Genomic DNA, 16,533 nt, shown 5'->3' with positions numbered 1-16,533 from the left:
CTTTCCCCAAATTATTTAGAAAGTGATATAATCATATACCCAGTCACGTAAATCAGGAACTTTAAACTTAATTTCCTCTCTCCAGATCTAATAAATGCCCAGATTTTGTCAGTTCCATATCCTGATGTCTCTGATAGTCATCACTTCCTCTCAGTTAATATTGCCACTGCTGCATTGGTTCATATCTAACCAGATATACAACAGTACCCACTTGACTCCAATCACCCTCCCATCCAACCCATCCTCAACTGTTTCCAGGTAATCTTTCTGAATCTCATGGTTAATTAAATCACTCACATCTTAAAATCTTTCTGTGGGTCCTTCATTACCTACAGAACAAATAACTTCTTGGCAAGTCATAGAAGACCCTATGTCTTGATACTGTTTCTCATTCCAAACTTCCTCAAGTCACCTTCCAGGCCCCTCAGGCTCTCATGCTCCCAGGCCTACTGAACCAGAATCTACATTTTAAACAAGATTCTCAGGCAATCTGATGCACACTAAAGCTTGAGAAGTCCTGAGTAGGATAGGACGAAGTTGCTATTCTCATCTCTCTTATCATGTGCCTATTATATGCCAGGCACTAGGCATTTTCTCATTTAATTCTTACAATAGGTATTATCATCCACAACATAGAGATAAGAAATAAAAGATGCTCAGGATATAATCACACAGCTACTAAGTCTTAGCCTTGGGATTTTTAACCTAGTTTGGTCTGGGTGTATAGTCTAGCTCTTTGCTCATCCTGAGCCACTCCTAATTATAATGGAATTTAAGTTGTTTTCATGCATGTCTACATCTATTAGAAGCATTTTAGAAGAAGAATAAAGGTTAATTGAATATTTGAATGTCATCAAAGGTATGGAAGATGTGTTGCCTTTGTGAGGCTGTTGGTAGGAAAGGCCTAGGAGGCTCTGCACAAGAATTACTTCACCTACCATTTTCTATGGGCCATTTTTCTGATACTTGTTCTTGGCAGTCAAACAAAGCAAAGGGTTAATATCTGTATTTTTTTCATACAAGTGATATGACACTTTCTAGCTTGGAACTGTCACAATGAATGAGCAGTCTGTGTCATGTGAACAGGTAATCTGATTAATCTTCAGCTAACACTTTGCTCTGGTTTAAAACAATGTTGTAAATACCCACCAGCTGTGGGCTTCAGAGGGGGCTGTGATTAGGCCTCCCATTCCAGTCCTTTCTTTCAAGGAATAATGGCTAAAGGAGAGACCACAAGAGGAACAAGAGGAAATGACAAAAGACCGAGGAGGACTTTGGAACAGGCTTCCTTTGAAGAGGGGCATGAACAAAAGTCAAGGTCAAGTTTCTCTGTCTAATTGTGCCTTCCACCTCAGGCTCAGGAGGCTATCATCTGGAATACATCATTTTTGGCTATGCATTATTTCTCCCAAAGTTTAGTGAAATCCTTTCTAAAGAGTTTCTACTTTGTCTGAATGGACACTAAAGGAAAAGGGCTTTATCCACAGCCATGACAAGACAAATTGGTCATCCATAGTGAATCTGGACACCAGACAGGAGAGAGGTAGTGAATCCTCAGCTGGAGACCCAGAGAATGCAGATGAATGACAACTTGGCTGATGCTGGAGCCAAGCTGAGCAACTCTCCGACTTCAGGGTTTAATACTACAGGTCATCTATTGGTCTTGCCTTTGTCAAGGTAACTGATGTTTAACTGGTAAAATTACTATAAAGAAATAGAATGTCCAACAAACACATGAAAGAATGCTCAACATCACTAATCATTAGAGAAATGCAACTCAAAACTACAATGAGATCACCTCACACCAGTCAGAATGGCCATCATGAAAAAATCTACAAACAATAAATGCTGGAGAGGGTGTGGAGAAAAGGGAACACTCTTGCACTGTTGGTGGGAATGTAAATTGGTACAGCCACTATGGAGAACAGTATGGAGGTTCCTTAATAAACTAAAAATAGAACTACCATACTACCCAGCAATTCCACTACTGGGCATATACCCTGAGAAAACCATAATTCAAAAAGACACATGCACCCCAATGTTCGTTGCAGCTCTATTTACAATCGCCAGGACATGGAAGCAACCTAAGTGTCCATCGACAGGTGAATAGATAAAGAAGATGTGGTACATATATATACAATGGAATCTTACTCGGCCATAAAAAGAAATGAAATTGAGTTATTTGTAGTGAGGTGGACGGACTTAGAGTCTGTCATACAGAGTGAAGTAAGTCAGAAAGAGAAAAACAAATACCGTATGCTAACACATATATATGGAATCTAAAAAAAAAAAAAAAAAAGGTTCTGAAGAACCTAGGGGCTGGACAGGAATAAAGATGCAGACGTAGAAAATGGACTTGAGGACATGGGTGGGGGAAGGGTAGGCTGGGACGAAGTGAGAGAGTGGCATGGACTTATATATACTACCAAATGTAAAATAATTAGCTAGTGGGAAGCAGCCGCATAGCACAGGGAGATCAGCTTAGTGCTTTGTGACCACCTAGAGGGGTGGGATAGGGAAGGTGGGAGGAAGACACAAGAGGGAGGAGATATGGGGGTATATGTATAGCTGATTCACTTTGGTATAAAGCAGAAACTAACACACCATTGTAAAGCAGTTACACTCCAATAAAGATGTTTAAAAAAAAAAGAGAAAGAAATAGAATGTCAAATGGCTGAGGCTGGGGGTATGGGAGGAAGTGGAAGGAGAGAGAATTGTTGGGGAGATCCTAGGAACAACAGCATGAAATCCAGTTCCTTTTTGTGACTTCTATCAGTTTATAACATCTGAGAGTAAAGAAAGCAATTTAACCTCTGAATTGACTTTGCACATCAAACTTCTTAGTGAGTTCCATTGCTCCAAATTGTCTTCTCAGACACATGTAATAGACCCTGTTATGGACTAAACATCTGTGTCTCCCACAAATTCATATGTTGAAGCCCTAACCCCTAATATGATGGTATTAGAAAGTGGGGACTTAGGGAGATAGTCAGGTTTAGATGAGATTATGAGGTAGAGCCCCAAGATGGGGTGTCCTTATAAGAACAGAGATACCACAGCTTCCTCTCTCTGCCTTGTGAGGACGCAGCAAGAAGGCAGCCATTTGCAAACCAGGAAGAGGGCTCTCTCCAAAGTACTGAGTGTGCCAGCAATTTGATCTTGGAGTTTCCAGCCACCAGACATGTGAGAAATAAATTTCTGTTGTTTAGGCTACCCAGTCTATGGTATTTTTTTTACAGCAGCCCAAGCTGACTGAGACAAACCTCTTCAGCAATTTTGAAAATTTTCACATCAACAAGACGACAATTTGCTATGCAGTTTATAGACATTAGTGTGGGTACTTTTTTCTTCACTGTGTTTTAAAATCTGAACAGGATAGTTTTCAGAGTGGTAACTAGATCCCCAAGCAAGTCTTTCATAAATGGGGTTTTCATTTTCTCCTTCCTCAAGCTTTCTCTTTGATTATAAAGTTCAGCATCAAACTTCACAGAAGGCAGTTGACCAATGAAGACATCCAACAATGTGGAACATTTTGACCATCCAACCTTTGACCCTTTCTAGCAGAAATCCTCAATCAGCTTCAGCAAATGCAGTGTCTTTACTTGTCCTTGAACATATACTGCATATTTTTTCCCTGTGTTTTGGTTCAAGTTCTCCTTCCTATCCTGAGTATTGTTTCTGCCCCTCCCTTCTATCCATCCAATTTATTCTCATAGTTCAGAGGAAATGCCATGTCCTCCATCACGCCTTGCTCACTGGTTCTAGCCCATATGAATGTACTTTTCTGTGCTTTTATTCCATTAGTGGCCCTATGTCTTAGCACTTAATCTCCTATAAGCCATGTAATAAAATAGATGTGGTGCTCCAGGCTAAATTTATCAAGTCAGACTTGGCTGGACTTACTTCTGGCCAGAGGAATGAAATGCCTTGTGATAACAATTCATCTTATAGAGTACAGTATTATGTTATTTGCCTCACAGCTGACTGATTCTAGAGGGCAGGGACTCTGGTTCATTCTCCTCTGTAGCCTCCTTGGTATCTAGCACAGGGCTATTCACCTAGAAGCAGTTGTTGAATTCATCTGGAATCTAAGAAAACTACATATCTGTACTGTGCAACTGAATGAACATACAGAAGATAGGTGTAGGTACTACGATTCATGGAGAGATCAAGACTTCCTTCTAGATAGGAGGTTTCTTATATGAACCACCATGGTTCCCACACAGCATGGATGTGGTGGTGGCAGCCATAGCTCAGATGGAGATGGCTGACGAGGTGCAGAAAGATGAAGCCTGGGCAGAGTAAACATGTGATTGCTAGATGCTTGCCAGCTGGGGCTTTACCTTCATGATAACTAGGACTTAGGGAAATCCTGAACAGGAATGGTAAGTACTTTTGTCTCAGAGTGTCAATTCTAATCCATTTATGTTGACTGCCTGGAGCACTGCGTTGAAAAGGATTTGAAAGTAGTCTCTGGGATCAGGAATTGTGTAACAGAACACCACAGTTAACCAGCAATGAGGCACTGGTCTATTTGGTAACCCTGTCTTTGATGGTATAGAGTTAAAAAAAAAAAAACAAAGCAGTCAAAATAGGCCTCTGTTCATAAAGGCTTACAATATGATTGCAGAAATAATGAATTCATAATATAATTTGTTAACAAAATACTAGACTGCTACATTGTAGAACAGAAATGATTTTAAGGTAATATTTAAAACTTTAAAATTTATGGCACAATAATTAAACAGATTCAAGAGGAAAAGTAGATAAATGTGAACTGAAAAGGTCAGAAAAAAAACATGTGTAGGGGGACTTCGCTGGTGGCGCAGTGGTTAAGAATCCGCCTGCCAATGCAGGGAACACGGGTTCGATCCCTGGTCCAAGAAGATCCCATATGCCGCAGAGGAACTAAGCCCGTGCGCCACAACTACTGAGCCTGTACTCCAGAGCCTGCAAGCCACAACTACTGAATCTGTGCCACAACTACTGAAGCCTGTGCACCCTAGAGCCGGCGCACTGCAACTACTGAGCCCACGAGCCACAACTACTGAAGCCCGCGTGCCTAGAGACCGTGCTCCGCAACAAGAGAAGCCACTGCAATGAGGAGCTCACGCACCACAAGGAAGAGTAGCCCCCACTCACCGCGACTAGAGAAAGCCCACGTGCAGCAACAAAGACCCAACGCAGCCAAAGACACATAAATAAATTAATTAAAGAATAAAAATATGCATAGGAGGAGGGCCTAATCTGAGCCACCTCAGAAAAATGAGATTTACACCGGGACGGGGTAAGGGATAGAAACTGTGCTCTCAAAGGAGTGAGAGTGGCATTTGACAAAAAGAGTAAGAAAAACAGTAATGCCTCAGCTGTGGAATTATGTGTGGGAGCAATAGGGAAGGATGCCATTAGGAAGGGGGTACAATTTGATAAGAGGGTAAGGGGAGTTTGTTTCTTTTAATAATTGGAAATTGATCCTATTGTTCTGGTGCCTCAGCTTTACCCAAGTGGGAGAGAAAGGCAGGAACACAGAGTTTTGTCCTTTGTCTTTGCCTGAGGTGATGTGCTGCCTGTAGTGGCTCCATTCATGAAGAACAAGGGCACAAATACTTGGAGAGAATGTGCGGTTGCTCTTATTCATCCGGGTGAGCCCAGGAAGAATGTCTCTCTGGGAGGAGCTTGGGCAGAAAATCTCTATGAGGAGTGAGTAGGAGATGCAGCAAGCAAGAGAATGCTCCTTTTGTAGTCTGGAAGGAGCATGAAGCCACTCAGAGGGCCTTTATCCTAAAAACTCAGAGCTTGTCATTTTCATAGACTGGACACGATGAAGATGCTAATAGGGACACATGATATATGTTTTCATATGGGAACTCTGAGATGGAGAGGATGTAAATGCCCCATGGATTATAGAGTGTGTTATACAAGAGTCCTCAAATACAGGCTTTGGTTCGAACACAATAAAACGTGTACTGCATCTTCTATCTCCACATTTTATCAACAGGCAGGCAGTTTCCTTACGTAGTTAAAAGCATGGGCTCTGAAGTCAGAATGCCTGGGTTTGAATCCTGTCTTTACCGCTGTAAGAAACCTACCTAGTGCTCCTGTTCTATCTGTAAAATATAGTACTTACATTACAGGGTTGCTGTAAAGCTTAAAATGGAAAATGCTCAGAACAGAGCTTCACACATAGTAAGCACTAGAGTGTTAGCTATTATTTGTGGTTAGAGAAGGTGAAGGAAGAAAGGAAAAGGCATGATTATATGCTTGCATGTTGCATCTTTGAGACTGACTGTTCTTGTATTGGAAACCATATCATTAAACATTCTAAAAATATTCTCAAATCTGAAAATTCCTAATTGGACACATTGTGCTTTTTAATTTATTTCCAAAATATGTGAAGAGTTCAGAGATGGAAAAAAGAAAGCTCTTTTAATATCATTCACTCTTAAAGTCAAAGCTTCATAATGGACAGAAAATAAATAGATGAAATGCTACATGTCTCAAAATCTGGAGACATGGATGTCTGTCCCAATTTTTCACTTTCTAATAAATGCTAATGGCAGTAGAACTGCTCTTAGCAAAAACTACAGAGAGGGGCTAACTCTTATTTGAAATCAATGTTAATGACTGATTGTGCTTCAGGAAAGTAGAAACATTATAGTTCATTGCCCAGTTCAATTACCTAATACCAGGTAAGTCCTGCCTGGAAGACAGTCATTTGTCAGTAATAAGGGGTCTTTAAAGTATGTTATGAATGTTATGTTATGAATCTATCAGAAAAAAAGAAGCAATTTCTTTATGCCTTACCTGAGAAAAAAATTCTAGCTGGGCAAAATTTCCCTTGCCAAAAACAATTAAAGACAAATTGGAAAGGCAACCATTTAAGGATAAACCATTAAGAGGCTTTCAAGATGCTAAACATATTTTCAAATCGATTCTCTGCCTCCAAACAGATGGATTTCTGTTATGCAATATTTTAATATAATCTTTAAATTACCCTTAGCAGGTGATACTTTAAAATAAAGTTAATTAGTATTTTCTATTCTAGCAATTCAATCATGTATAACTTGTTTTTGTCAATGTGATTCCCTGGATTTGTTGAGGAGAAATAGGAAAAGGACCCCCAGATAATTTAAGGAGCCAGCTCAAGGCATGATGCCAATTTGCCATTCACGCAAAATGGGGTAACTTTGGGTCTTGTGCTTGGCTTGGCTAACTCCAGGACACTGACCAACAGAGCCAGCTGTCTAAACATTTATAACCATCCTCAGGCTTTGACAAGTTTTGACCAGGCTAATGGAATCTTGCTGACACAGCTTGTGTGTCATGTACAATATGTAGGAATCTTGGGCCCCTTCTTCTTTTCTGTAGATACTCTTTCAAAGGTAGCCACAGCCACACAACAGAGCTGAGACAGCTAAGAGTCTTGCTTTGTTCCCAGCATTATTTTCTTTTAGTAATGCTCCAGAGTCAGTGCCTAGCTCCTTCAGCAGCTGGGAAGCTGGTTGTGTTTCTTTTGTTTGCTTTTTCTTTTCTTCTGGTCTGGTCCCCATTCTCTACTCTGAACACTTTCTCTGAGGGAATTAAGATCCTTTGGGTTGTTTTTCTTTTTTTACAAAATTAACCTCTTGGGAGATTCTCTATAATATGCAAAAAAGTACATCGTTCATTTTGGTTTAATTTTCACCTTTAGAATTTTAAATTGCTGAACTATAAGTCATTTGGGGAGAAATTTAAATAACACTTTAAAAAATATCTTTGGATGTACAAGGTAATTTTTTAAGAAGGCAGAGGGGAGAGAATATCAAGGAACAAGAGGGAATCACAAAGACATTAAAATAAAAGGTCATTAAATATATCACAATTGAACGGCAGCAGCAATAGCAGGCCTGAGCTCCCAAATGTGCTTTATCTGTGCACCATGGTTCAAATGACGTCATCCAATCACAAAAGCTACATAGACTAAAAACCTCATGTAATCCACTTAACCAATTAGGAGGTATATATTGATATCTTTCCCATGTGCCATTGGGCACTGACATTGCACTATATTTAAGAGACTTTGTAGGACTGTTGACTTTAGATAACCAAGGATCAAAGATAACAAAAAACAAACAAAAAAATCAAACACTGTAACTTTGCTGACCAGTTCTGTTTAGTTAGAATGGTCAAATCTGTGCAAATGTGGCTTTAGGCATGTAACATACCTTCCCTGGGTAGAGTCACTATAAGAAAGCTCTCCATGACCCTGCCACAGCTATCCAACTAGGGTATATGTACAAGGCACGGACAGAGTTTGGCCCTAAAGAGCTTGGTGCACACAGTGTTGTGTGACCCAGAAATGAGGGTAGACCCTGAGGATGAATATAAGGACTGGCAATCTGAGTCACTGCCAGTGTGGTATATGAGATAATTTAGGCTGCTTTACCAAGGCCAACCTGAGGCGGTGTTCTGGGGAAGTTGCCTGAGGTGGCTGTGTTTATTTTCACAGCCCATCCTCCTTCCACGCTGCCTCCTGTTTCATGGGACTGTCAGCTTAACCCTGCATGCAATTAGGCTGTGATTAAGGTGTCAATGGATGACGGTTTAGAAAGTCCCAGTACCATTTGTTTCATCATATTTCACTTGACAATGGGAAAAATCTTCTCCCTTTTTGTGAGGGAGAAAATAAACAAATCAGCCACCAGAAAAGTCTGTTGTGCACCTGCTAGGTGCCTGGCCCTGTGGGAGACACCTTGGGGGTTACATAGAAGTGCAAGGTATGGCTTTGCCCTCCTGGGACTTCCAACTTAGGTGTGGACAAAAACATGCCAGCAAAACTATAACTCATAGTACAGAGGCACATGAGAAAAATGTAAACTACACTATACAGCCCATAAGTGTGAAAGGGGTGGTGACTAGATGATGGGTTCCCACAGCTGCATTAATGGGATGAGATCAAAATAGGGATCAACTGATTATCATCCCAGTAGGAAAAAAAAAAGCAAAACCATAATTCAAACAGTATTCTAAGGACACCAGAGAGAGAATGTAGAAAACTACAGGGAGTGTAATAATTGCCTATTTTGTCATTATTAAACTTTCAGTAGGATTCTTTTTTTTTTTTCCTTTTTCTTTTAAAATAGGATTTTTAAAACTGCCTTGACAGACTAAACTTATATGAGCATTTGAAGCATGGAAGAAAAGAAATAAGAGCCTTTGGGGTTAAAACACCAATATGAAATGTATTAAATAAAGAAGATTCTTTTATGAAAGGCTTCTAAAGTTGTCTTAAATTTCTTAAATCAATCTGTAGCACATAATCAGTAAAACCGTATCATTTAAACAGAAAAATCATAACTTAGAAACTCACCCTTGTGCAGCTGTATCCTATTATGGGCTGTAACTTAACACATGAGTTTCAGAAGTTGTTAAAGTTGAGTTCAGGCTAACAAATCTTAACTGTTAAAAAAAAAAGCCTATGGTGAGATGAGACAGCAGACCATGAAGAGGCACCAGATTTGATCACAGGATGGGTGTCACTCATATTTTATTTTGATTTGTTAAATCTTATTTATATATTAAGAAATAAATGTATTAAGACAGATATGGCCATTAAGTGATCAAGAAGCCACTTCTTTTTTTCCATTTTGAAAAATTTTCCTCTGGCACTAAGACTTTCAGTATTTAAACTCTGCCAAATGTATCTTTCCTGAAAAAAGGAGAACAGTGCTTATGCCACAGATAGCTGAAATGAAATCTGCATTTTTCTTTTAGTATAAATTCAAATAAAAATAGTTGTGTCCTGTAATAGATAAAGTAAAACTAGCTTTTGAGTAGGCTTTTTCAGTAGAATGGACATCCACAGTTTAGATGCTAAAATTATCAGAGTTCAAATTATTGTTATTAAGATGCCATAATTAATCCAAAATGAGCTAGCAAGCAGTGGAGTTTTTTGGGTTTTTTTATAACAATACTTCACTTTAAAAAATAAATTTATTTATTTATTTAATTATTTTTGGCTGCGTTGGGTCTTTCACTGCTGCACACGGGCTTTCTCTAGTTGCAGAGAGCAGGGGCTACTCTTCCTTGTGGTGCGTGGGCTTCATCATTGCTGTGGCTTCTCTTGTTGTGGAGCACGGACTCTAGGCGCGCAGGCTTCAGTAGTTGTGGCACATGGGCTCAGTAGTTGTGGCACATGGGCTTAGTTGCTCCGTGGCATGTGGGATCTTCCCGGACCAGAGATCGAATCCATGTCCCCACCATTGGCAGGCAGATTCTTAATCAGTGCACCACCAGGGAAGTCCCTGTTTTTTGTTTTTTAACCATGCTCTTTCCAGCACACTTTCTGTGGTGGAATGCAGTGCAATATGTGTAGGAATTTTATTGCACAAGTGCCTTCATCCCTCACATCCTACTCCATTCCTTTATGTGAAATGCAAAAACCATAAATGTATCATCAAATTTATAGATTTTAGATAGCTACTCTAAAAAGCATGGGATGGGGAAAATACTTGACTCCTGAGAATTTTTCCTCTCTTGCATTCCATACAGCCAGATTGACGATTACTAAGATGTTTTTAATAGCTCTATAGTATGGTCCAATTTTTCCAAAGGGTAAAAATGTACTTTTTGAAGTATTCACCTAACTGGTATAAATACAACCTTTCATGCAGAAAATGTCTCCTCAAATGGAAGAGTTAATGCACTTCAAATATGTGAGAAATTTTTCTTCTAATTGTGCAATGTTTAGTTAAATGTTCCACCGTATTTTTTCATTATAAAATTTTGGGAAACATTAGTGAAATCTAACACTTCACTTTATAAATCAGTGCTAGAAACCAACATGTTCTCATGGCTTTAATGACAGCTAAGATAGTTTTTAACTATCTGAAAAAGTTTGCCTTGATTTTGGCCTTTATTTAGTGAAAGTGGTTTCTCCCTACAGGCATGTATTGCATCTTGCATGAATGGGCAAAAGGATTCTTGCTGTGAAAAATCTGCAATTCTCTCCAGTTTAGTATCAAGAAGTATACCTGCAGCAGATGTCAATATAATCTTTTCCCCAATACAACATGAGGCCATACACTTCCAGAACTAATCTATGATCACTGCTAACTCTAATGGGCCCCTGTTGCTTACACTTGAGAGTGACTCCACCTGCCTTCTCAGCCTTGTCTCCACCTCCCCTGATGCATTGTTCCTGTATTGCCTGATCTGCCTTTGGACAAACTGTTCTCTCTCCTCAAAAATGCCCCTCCCTTATTACTCTCCTGTTACACTCCTGTTCAGATATGCCTATTTAATGGGCTCTCTCCATACACCCAGAAGAGTCCATTTCAGTTCCACCTCTGTTTTCCTAACAGATACTGCCATGACAGCACAAATGACATGGTAATGTAACACCTCTGAGAGGCAATGTCTTGCAGTGGCTAAAGGTGAGAGGTTGGAAGATAGAATTTGAATCCTGGCTCTGTCATTTTATTACGTGTGGCCTTGGGCAAGTCACCTTAACCTCCACAAGCCTCAGTTCTCTCACCTATAAATCAATACTACCTATGTTATTGGTTTACTGTGAAGAGTAAACCTTCTTAGCATAGTGCCTTAATCACATGATGAGGACTGACATCTTAGCATTACTATTAATGCATGAAGGAGGATCCCAAGATGGCAGATAAGCATATTATGCTCTTGTAATTTGAAGGGTTAACGCTCAGAGTAGGATCTGAAAGTGCAGACATCTTGAAATCATGGGGCGGTGATTTCCTTTGGGAAAGCATGTGAGAAATTGTTAAACAGGGGCAAACAGACAGTAAGCTCACACACAAACTCTCAAAAGAGCTGACAAGGGCTGCTTTCAGGATAGCTCATCTTTGGTTGTGACACATGACACATAAAAAGAAACTGGATGTTGCACAAAGCCAAGAATGAAGGGCAACATGGATATATGCCTTAATTTCTCTACAAAGAGATTCTGTCTGGTGGTAGAGACTCCCAGAGATACCTGTTACAAAATGGAGACATTTAGGTAGTGGAGAACAGTCCAGTGTCAGCTTAGATGAGCAAATTACAAACTGAGAGCCCACCTCATTTAAAATTTCTTTCCATTATTTTTCATCTGAAATGCAAAATAGAGAAAAAGGGAAAAAATGCCATGAAATTTATTTCCTTTCAGGAAAGAAAATAAAAAACAAATTACAACTTTTGCCAGATGAACACCTGTCTAAAACAAATGAGAGGTTTAATGCATTACAAAATGCCACTTGGAGGGCCTCCTTGGCTGAGAAAAAAATTCATATTTTATTTCCTTAAATGAATGTAACTATCCCCATGTGCATCGGTCTCAGACGAGAAAACTCTCTGGGTACTTTTCCTGACCAACTTGAAGAGAAAATTCAATTTACTATTGCTTGTTTTTAAACAAATCAAAAGCCAAGGGAGGGCAACAAATTAATCAAATGATCGTTTACATTCCTTGTATTATATGTTTCTGAAGAATAAAGAGAAAAAAACTGCCTTTGCATCATAGAAGAGAAATTTAGAAAAACACTTTTAGAATATTATTATTATTTTTTTATGCTCCTTTGTTCAACTGTGCACACGGTTTTAAGCATTGTTGAATTGGCTTTTCATCTTGTAGGAAAGCAAGGTAGCAATTTTTCTTAAGGAATTGGCAGTGATGTGTTCAAGTGCTTAGCTCTTTCCTTCTGGCAAAAAGAGACTGGCCTGGGGTGGGGGAAAAGGAGCCAAGAGTGACCAGGAGGAGAGGAGGCTGCTTAGAACTTGCTATTCAAGGTTGATAGCAGCTTTTTACAGGCTGTGTAAAGCAGGATTGTGGTTGGCAGCAACTTATGGGTGTGCCAAAGAAAATGAGTCCATGTGCTAAACCCTGGCACATGCATGGTAGGTTGCCGAGGCATGGCATAGGCCCTAGGCAGCCTTGTGATGTCTGCCCCAGAAAGTAAGTGAAACTGTTCCCATTTATTCCATGAGGATGGTGAGTGGTTGGATGTTTGGATATCATAAAAACCCCTGGCACAGAAATCTGCCATTTTGGCTTACTTTCATTTAGTCATTTTTCAGATTAGAAACACCTGAAGGGAGAGGCGCAGAAGTTAAAATTCACACCTATTAAGCCATGCAAGCAGTTGCAGAGTGGCAGCCCATTCTAGGGCAAGCAGGCAATGCTATCTGATGAAATTTAAGTTCTATGTTAAGGAATGACATATATAAAACAGGACACTTCTTTGCTTTTCCATATAAAAGAGTTCCCACAAAGGCCTGGATGATGGAACCTAACGTATGTTTTATTTTAATCCTTTTCTGTTTTATTCTCTCTGGTAAACTGTAAACAATTGCTGGGATTTATTTCAGTTCAAAAAGTGGGCCATATAATTTCAGATTAAATTTCTTAAATTCACAATGAACTCAGTGAAAAATTTCACCTCTATTTCCTTTTACTGTTTCTACTATCCAAACCCTCACCACATGATCCCTGGTCCTCTACAGTTTATCCAAAGTCTTAGGCAGGTCAAGATCCTTTTTACCCTTCACTAGTGAATTCAGTGCTATTGTAGGAGAGAAGCATTCTTTCCTCCCCTTTTCACTTAAAAAAAACATGCCAAACCTGAATAGACTCCAGGCTAGACTGGGGGAGGGAGTGATTTTTATTAGTTCTAACATAGCTATTGACACATGCTTGAAGACAATATTTAAAAGAAAGCAAGAGAAAGAGTAAGAGGAGTAAGAAAGCAAAATAAAGGAAGAGAAAAAAGGAAGAAAGAAAGAGCAGGCTTTCACTTTATGCCTTAGTGGGCAAATGGGTTACAATTTAATTTCTAAGAAGAACATTTTACAGAATAAAATTGCCTAACATTTCTTTCTCTTCATCACACATATGAGAAATATAAACTAAAAGGACATCTGGAAACGAACATTATTCAGCAATCAGAAAGCAAAAATACAAGCCATTGATGTTTTGATGGAGACAAACATACGAGATTCACAAAGAAGAAAGCTGTAACTTATTGAAGTAAAAAAAAAAAATTCCATATGCATTTTACCTTTTGGGCAGTTCCATAGAAAAGTTCTGTTTCAGAAGCCCTTTGTAATATGAAACCCACTGTAGATAAGATACAAGGTGAAGATAGTCTGTTTTGCAGCAGCAGGAAATCAAATTGGTTCCAGAAACAAAGTTACATGATAAATGGTCTAATAGTATTGCTAGAATTGGAAATCTTGACTGAATTATTTTTCATAACCATTAAAAAAAGATTTTGAAATAACTTTGCCATAGCTGTTTAGATTTTTTTTGGGGGGGAGGGGGAGGGCGTTGTTGCAGAAGTGGGAAGACATCTCATTTTACTGGCCTTTTAAACTAAAGTGTTATAATTTGTTATCAAAATTTAAGAGCTCAGTGGTGATTTATTAATTTGTTTGCAACAAAAAATTTCAAACACAATACTTTTTTAACATAACTCATATACGGTATGGAGGATTAAACAGGTTAAAAAAGAGATATACTTTATTATCATATTCAAGTTATTTTTAGTTTTAATCCTAGTACCAATCAGTCTTATTTATTTAAAAATCATCTGGAAAAGTTCATTAAGTCTTAGGCAAATCTTAGATTTTAAGACAGACTTCTAAACGGTTAACAAGATGTATCACTGACAAAATATCCCAGCGACTGATACCCGTAGGTGAAATGAAATTATTCTGTCTGAAGTCAGGAACAAGTTAAATACCACTTATACCACAGCACACGACTACAGAGATTTAGGAGAAAACATACTTAAATAGGATGTGACCAGACATTTAGGACTATTTTCCAAAAAAGTCAAAAAACGTTTTTCCCTTCAGTACTTACAGTCTTTGAAGACTAGAGCCGGGTCTCTGTGAGGCAAGACTTGGGCAATGATGTGTCTCAGGGATTCCAAGGTTCTGTCCATCTTGGGTCTGCCTGTGCGAGCCTGCTGCACAGTGTCCTCATGCCTGAATTCTTGCAGTCCTGGTCTGAATTTGTGCAGCTCATTGATGCACAGGATTACCAAAGAATCTCTTTTAACATCTGCCAATCAGACATTTCCCAGAATCTAAAGACCCCTCAGGGGGCCCTCCTCCCAGGCTCACTTATCTTTGTTGTATGCTGAGCTAATTAGCTCAAAAGGCTGGCTGACAGGCGGGTTCCCATTGCTTCCTTCTGTTAAACACACCCACCTACAGGCTAGCTGGGGAAGCTCACTAATCATGGGAACAGCTTTCCTCTCCAACAAGATTTTGCCTGAATGGTGTGCAGCTTTCTGACTTCCATATTTCTTTTGGCCACTCATCTTCTAATGTGCTGTCTTCAGGTATATAGGAGCAAGAAGGTTATTTCTCAAGAAAGTTTCCTTAGTAGCAAAGGAGTTTCCAGCTCAGGACTTCCAGCTCAGAATCAGTATAATCTAAATTCTTCTCGGTAAAGAAGTGCTGTAAAGATTGTGGATGTAGCCAGGCACCAGATCATGTATTGTATTTGAATTCAGGAGCATCTCTTTGGGAGCCAAGTGTTTAATTTTTTCACCCACCCAAATTATAGTCACTTTTGATGGGCAGTGGCAAGTAAAATCTCATAGTCTGTGTTTTGACTTGCTTGGGAACATTTGTTTCCTTCTTTATCTTTCCAGGCAAATCGTTCCCAAGATTGACTTTAATGAATTCTGATATCATTCACTTCCTTTCATTTCATGATAACTTTTTATATTAAAAATTTCAGGAGAAGTAAAAATATATTTTTCAAAGAATATAGGTGGTTATGAAAGTATCTGAAGAAAACAAAGCTTTTTCTACCGATGTCCTACACCACTCACAACAATGTTAAATAGTCCTTCCACAGGAGACATGTCATAGAATTCTACTGCAGTAATAAGGATTTAAACCAGATATAAAAGAACTGATTTTAGTGGCTGTAACCTATGTTAGTTGTTGATGGCTTGTTGAGGACTTCCTGCCTTTTATTTAAAATATTTTTCCAGGGTAGGCACAGGAGATCACTTTCCAATGTTCTTTCTAATACTCAGATTCCATAATTATGTTGTACTATATGATTAACTGAAACCGGTTCTTTAAAGACTATATAAAATGTTTTCCATGTGATCAGCTTCTTCGGCTAGTTGGTAGAAGCGGTGGGCTTAATAAAAGGAAACAGAAGGAATGAGGCTGTAATAGTAATTCCTATTATAATGACCATCACCTAGTAAAATGCACACAGAGAGTATGCATATGCCACACACAACAGACATATAGGGTTGCCCCAGAATGCAAAGATATTATAAAAAAAGAAATTGAAAGAAGTCGCACTTCATAGGGTCCCGAAGTGTACTTTACATGGGCTGTAACAAATAGGAAATCATCAATGTCCTTGCCATCCAGTTCATAATTTAAAAGAGAAAATAGATGGTTTGTAGACAAAAAATTATTATATATTGATTGGGTATGAAGCATAAATGAATGCAAATATTTTCAGTGTGATACTGAGATAGAAACCAAGATATTTTAGGTTCCCATTAGAGGAAC

General features: G+C 38.9%; 1 protein-coding gene across 1 annotated transcript in view; it reads right to left on the bottom strand.

The window, feature by feature from the left end:
* Positions 1-15,148, bottom strand: part of LIX1 (limb and CNS expressed 1) — a 48,267-nt gene extending 33,119 nt beyond the window's left edge. The window contains exon 1 of the mRNA XM_007466865.1: positions 14,846-15,148. Coding sequence (XP_007466927.1) covers positions 14,846-14,927 — 82 coding nt within the window. The 5' untranslated portion in view covers positions 14,928-15,148. The remainder of the gene's footprint in view (positions 1-14,845) is intronic.
* Positions 15,149-16,533: the final 1,385 nt, after the last annotated feature.

The sequence above is a fragment of the Lipotes vexillifer genome, unplaced genomic scaffold (genome assembly GCF_000442215.2).
Source record: "Lipotes vexillifer unplaced genomic scaffold, Lipotes_vexillifer_v1.1 scaffold364, whole genome shotgun sequence".
Lineage (NCBI taxonomy): Eukaryota > Metazoa > Chordata > Mammalia > Artiodactyla > Lipotidae > Lipotes > Lipotes vexillifer.
This window is presented reverse-complemented; position numbering and strand designations above follow the sequence as displayed.